At 46.2% G+C, this 6,000-nt stretch overlaps 1 protein-coding gene across 1 annotated transcript in view; it reads right to left on the reverse strand.

Moving 5' to 3' along the window:
* c8a (complement component 8, alpha polypeptide) overlaps positions 1-3,387 on the reverse strand; it is a 73,699-nt gene extending 70,312 nt beyond the window's left edge. Inside the window, exon 1 of the mRNA XM_078561237.1 lies at positions 3,198-3,387. Coding sequence (XP_078417363.1) covers positions 3,198-3,283 — 86 coding nt within the window. The 5' untranslated portion in view covers positions 3,284-3,387. The remainder of the gene's footprint in view (positions 1-3,197) is intronic.
* Positions 3,388-6,000: the final 2,613 nt, after the last annotated feature.

Below are 6,000 nucleotides of genomic sequence, written 5' to 3' on the forward strand. Positions count from 1 at the left end.
GAATTGGGGATTGACATGCATAAATGTATGACTGGTTGGATTCTATTGGCATGTTGATAGGCTAATAAGAACCTTGTGGTTCTCTGGTCATGCACATTTGCAACCAGTGCGGGGTGCGAGGAGGTCAGCAAATTTCAGCAGGAGGTCTTACATCTATAGAGTGCCAAGATCTTGCTGTTCAGGGTTTTATGACTATAGAGGTTCTTGGTGCCAGCACAAACTCAGAGGTTACAAATTTATGTTGATGAGTGTGGGGCTTCCTGTTCCTTGCTTGGTTTGTCCCAGAAATGACATCAATTTAGACAAGTAAAAAACAATTGCATTTTGAACAAAATTTCTGGCCTTTCAGAGTAAGTTTTTAAAGATGTGTTGGCATGTTTTGTAAGTTACTGAGTGATTATGGAGCTGATTTTCCTGACTTCCTCAAGGGTAAAGTCATTTTCCTGCACAGTTTAGTAAAAACAACTACAGCTTGCATTTATACAGTACCTTTAAAATAGTAAATTGTCCCAAGGCATTTCACAGGATTGTAATCAAACAAAAATTGGCACCGAGCCAAAGAAAGGGATATCAGGATGGGTGACTGAAAGCTTAGTCAAAAATTAGAGTGAAGTAGAGGCAGAGAGGTTTATGGAGAGAATTTTAGAGCTTAGAGCGGAGACAGCTGAAAAAAATAGCTGCCAATTGTGGGGCATCTTGTGGAGATGCACAAGAGGTCAGAAATGGAGGAACACAGCATTCATGGAAAGTGTAGGTCTGCAGGAGATAGGGAGGGTCAATGTCATGCATGCTTTTGAACACAAGGATAAGAACTTTAACATTTGAGGCTTTGGTAGGCCAGGAATCAATGTAGGTCAGCAAGTACAAAGAGGTGATGGGTAGGTAGGACTTAGTGTGGTTTAGGATATCGACAGCAGAGTTTTGAGTGAGTTCTAGTTTATGCAGGGTGCAAGATGCAAGGACAGCTAGGAAAACATTGAAATAGTCAAGGTAACAAAAACATGGCTGAGGGTTTCAGCAGCAAGCATGCTAAATCTTGATCTTCCAATTTTAAATGGAGGAAGTTACCTCTCATCCAGGATTAGATGTCAGATTGGCAGTTTGACAACATAGGCACTGGAAAGGTTGAAGGAAATGGGGGTGTTGAGGTAAAGCTGGATGTCATAATTGTACTTATGAATTCTGATGTCATATCCTTGGATGATGCTGCCAAGGGAATGGTGTTAGAGGGTGTTGGTACAGTCAACCATGTTAAAGGCTGGTAAAAGGATGATAAGGGTAAAGAGGGACAGTGCACCAAGGTCACAGTCATAGATGTGTTGGCATGTTTTGTAAGTTACTGAGTGATTATGGAGCTGATTTTCCTGACTTCCTCAAGGGTAAAGTCATTTAAAGAGAGTTGTGATTTTGCTTAAGGCTTTTTCCATGCTGCAGCAGTGGTGGAAACCTAATTGGAGAGGTTTAAATTTGTCATTGTAAGAAGGAGGAGGAGGAATTGGGAGGTTGGATATGTTAGAGAGGAAAGAAGGTTGGAGTTGGGGCAGTAATTTTCAAAGAAAGAGAGGTCAAAGCTGGGCTTTTTGAGGAGGGGTTGATGGCAGCAGATTTGAAAGGAAAGGGTACAATACCTAAGGAAAGGATACCATTTATAGATTTCAACCAGCATGGGGGCCAGGGAGGAAGATTAAGCAGTTAGCAGTTTAGTAGGAAGAAAGTCAAGAGAGCAGGAGGTGGCCTCATGGACAAATGAGCTCACGGAAATAGGAGCGAAACTAGAGAAAGATGAGAGCTCAGTGTAAAGGCAGAGTAGAACCTTTGTTTTATTTATTCTTTTTGGGTCTGGGTGTCGTTGGCTAAGCCAGCATTTGTTGCCTTGGCAGAAGTGTGGCTTGGTTGGCAAGGGGAAGGGAGTGATGTAGCTAAATAGATAGTCTTCAGTTTAGTCATACAGTCCATGAAATCCTTGCATTTAATGGAGGTGAAGGTGATAGGGGAGAGGGGATGGTAGAGAAAATAAGCTTGGAGTTAATTTGGCATTCCAGGATGATCAAGGAGTAGTAAGCAATTTGGGTAGAGGAGAGCGGGGCCCAACAGTGCTTGCTAATATTCAGACAGATCTCTGTGAAAAAGGAAGTGGCTCGAAGATTTTTAGACAATAAGGGAGATGGGAGGAAGAGTCTTGCTCCTGCAGTGGTGCAGGCTCACTGCTCACATGCAAATGGTGTGGTCCTCTTGTCTTAATGAGAAACCCAGATACAAAAACAACAGAAGTAAAATCCATGCCACCTTTTACCATTCTGACCCAGCTGTTCACTCATATCTACATTTTCATTAAATTTCACCAAAACCTCAGATTTATATCGAAAAACTCAAAATTATAATACTTTATGTAGAAACCCCATCTTTAATTTTCAAGCTTTAAGAAGTAAAGGCTGAGATTTTACTCATTGGAGATGGACTGGGAGGCGGGAGGGGTGGTCAAATCGTGGTGGAAGGCGTCAGGATGGAAGCCCTACATCTCCTCGCTGCCACAGGATATTTCCAAATGCAGAAATGGCAAAGCTCAGCTACCTGCCAGCTGGAGGTGGACGACCAATTAAGGTAATTAATTGGCCTAACAATGGCTATTTTATCCCCACACCATCATTTTACCAGCACCCTGCCATGTGGGGAGTCCACTAGGTACATCAAGGCAGTCTCCTGGCAGCTCCATGGCCCAAGGAGGGGCCCCCAGAGGCAATGGCCACACCCACGGCTCCAATGCTGCTACTAGAGGGCTCATCCCACTGATCGCCAGGGCTTAACACCGACACATCTCCAAATCTCCTACCATCCCTCAAGACCACCTCAAAATGGAGGCGCCCATTCCTTTTCCTTGCAGCCTCAGCAGCGGCCACCTCTATCACTGGGATTGCTGAGGCTGCAGAGCTGTTAGCCCTCTGACTGGGTCAGGAGCTCAGAGAAACTGAGCCGCTGTCCTTAATTGGATGGCAGTCCCAGTGATGGCCTTTTAATTGGCCACTGCATGTAAAATTGCCACCATCGTCCCATCATTCACCCTCACGGGCTTCAGACCTGCATTTGGTCCCAATGTCAGGACCCACAGCATGTCAATAAGATCCCAGGCACACATTCCACCACAAATACCACAACCAAAACATAAGCTATCCCAGTTCTCTGAAGTGATAAACACTAACCTGTTGCTGATCTGGTTCGAAATGGTAAAATAAGTAAAAAGCAACAAACATGCAAAAGATGAGAAGCAACTCATAAGCAAATTCATTCTTCACGTGACAAAAATCCAACTTCTACAAAATAAGAAAATTTACAGTTTACATCAAACAACCTGCTACTTGGGCTAAAAATGTTAAATGCTGTAAATTACAATCAGAAAGTATTGCAGAGGAATTTGAAATGAAAAGGGTAAACCAAACAACCTACCTAATAAATGATTAATAGCAATGTAAATGCAGAAAGAAAACATTGAGCCAACTCTCCATTCTAACTTTGTTATCAAATGATTTTAAATCTAACCTAGTTTCTTGTTATATTGTAATAAACTTTACAGAAATTAACAAAATTAATGTTTAGGTTAGTATATTTAAAATTGTTGTTTTGCAAACAATTTCTAAGTGACAGTATTCTTTGATACAAGAATGTGTGTTTTCCAGAAATAAAAAATAAATAATGTTTACCTCATTAATATACTCAATCATATTTGTATTAAAGTATCTGACTTTAAGTAAAGTCTTGACATTGCAATTTGTCTGCAGCTTACATTGAGAGTTTGCTGCAATCTGCTAGTTGTTTGCCATGTGACCTTAAAATCCTTCCAGATGTAGGAGCTAAGTGAGAACATAACGGAGGAGATTGAGCGAGCTGTTAGCAGGAAGGAACGAAGAGCATCTGGGGCAATTTTCACCTTCACCATTTGTTTGATGGAATTACAATAAAAATAAAAATTGAGATGGTTTTCTATAACAGCCAGGTGATCCTTCCTTAGCATCAGGGACTGCCCGTACAACAATTTCTGCGATTAGCAAATAACCCAAATTTTAACATCATTGCCTGGGGTGGAATTTTCCGTGTCCGCTGGTGGCGAGTGTGATAGGTGGCACGAGCAGACAATATGGCGTGATCGGTTTCACAACGATGGGAAGGCAGGTCGCGATTGTCCACTCAGCCCGCCGACGACGGGCCACGTTTCCGGCCAACGGTCATCGGGAACCGCATTGTAATACATCAGCATATCATTATCAGGCCATCCCGCCAAGCTCTTACACCCCCGCTGGATCACCATCCACATCAGCAGGAAAGCGCACCGACGTGTTTCACAGCAGCAAAGAGGCGACGTGCTCTTGGTGGCCTGCACTTTGGGTGAACTGGAGGTGAGTGCACAGCAACATTCTGCAGAGCTCGCCAGGATCGCTTGTTGCTTTGCAGGCTTCAGGGGCGCGGTGGGGGTGTTGGGGTTAAGTGCCGCCCTGCCCAACTGGTGATGAGGGGGGAGGATCAGGGGGCAAATGCAGCCCTGCTTCTGAAGCGACCTTTTCAGGGTGACGGGGAGTGCGGGGTAAATGTCTTGCTGTTGAGATGACTTGTGAGGGGGAGCAAGTGCAGCCTTACCGTTGAGGCGACTGGTGGCTGGGAAGTGGGGAGGTGGGGCTGGAGGTTAAGGGCAGCCCTGCCGTTGAATAGAGCACACAAGCATTCGGGGTAGGGTGGGCGAATGAAGTGACCACGCATTCGGGAAGAGTGTAGAAAGTGATCATTCTTCTGCGACTGAGACTGTTCAGATGCAGCCACGTGATTGGTGTCAGGCTCCTAGCTTATCTACCCACTCAAGCAATGCAGAGGCATCAAAGTGCCACCAAGTTCTGCAGAGCTCCCCCCTTCCCCCCGCAACCCTCCGCCCCGGCACAGACTGCAAATCCATGAGCACTTTAGTGGACTGCAGAGCAGTTGGACTGCACATGTTGTACAATCTCCTCACGAAAGCTGGCCATGTAGCAGTCCCTATTGGAGGCACTCACAGCCCATTACAATGTCAGCATCCTGGTTTGGACCAGTCTCCCCCATGGTTTAAGCTAACAGAGCACTAATCTCTCACCATCCAAGTGGTGGCCAGAGGTAAGGGGCCGTCACACTTAACCAGGATAGGTTCTTAGTACACCCATGTTAACCACATGTCAACCTCTTTCATCCTGTAGGAATACAACATCAGGATCATGGAGCCTGGTGAACTAGCTGTATGCCTGATGGCCTACATTGTGCAAAGACGATGGAGGAGAGAGTGACTGAGGCTCCTGGCTGCGCAGAGGCAGGAGCAGCAACCTCAGGAAGAAGGGGCACATGCTGCCCAGGAGCCACAGCGAGCCATCGCAGGCCAGCGCCTAGCGACACCCAGGGCCTATAGACGCCGCCTTTCATTCCTGCAGTTGACCAAGAACCAGTGTCACCGAAAAATGTGCATGTCTAGGGAACTCGTCACTCACATCTGCCACTGACTGCAGGATTTGGCGCCTTAGGGACATGGAGGGCATCCACTGCCAGTGGCTGTGAAAGTGACTGCGGCGCTCAATTTCTACACCAGTGGCTCCTTTCGGGGCTCCACAGGTAACCTCTGTGGGATCTCTCAAGCCTCCACTCACAAATGCATCCATGAGGTCATGGATGGCATTTTCATGAGGGCACACAACTTTGTACATTTTGCCCGGGACCAGGACAGCCAGGATGCATGGGCCATTGGATTCCCACAGATCTCGGGATTCCCACAGGTGCAGGGTACGATTGATTGCACTCATGTCGTTCTCAGATCTCCAGCGCAACACACTGTGGACTACATCAACCGCAAGGGGTTCCGTTCGCTGAATGGGCAGCTAGTGCTCGAGCACCAGAAATGCATCCAGCAGGTCTGCGCACGGTTTCCAGGGAGGGTGCACGACGACTACATCCTCAGTCAGTCACAGATCCCTGGAGTCTTCCAGGGTCCACAGAGGA

The sequence above is a fragment of the Cetorhinus maximus genome, chromosome 17 (assembly GCF_964194155.1).
Source record: "Cetorhinus maximus chromosome 17, sCetMax3.hap1.1, whole genome shotgun sequence".
NCBI lineage: Eukaryota > Metazoa > Chordata > Chondrichthyes > Lamniformes > Cetorhinidae > Cetorhinus > Cetorhinus maximus.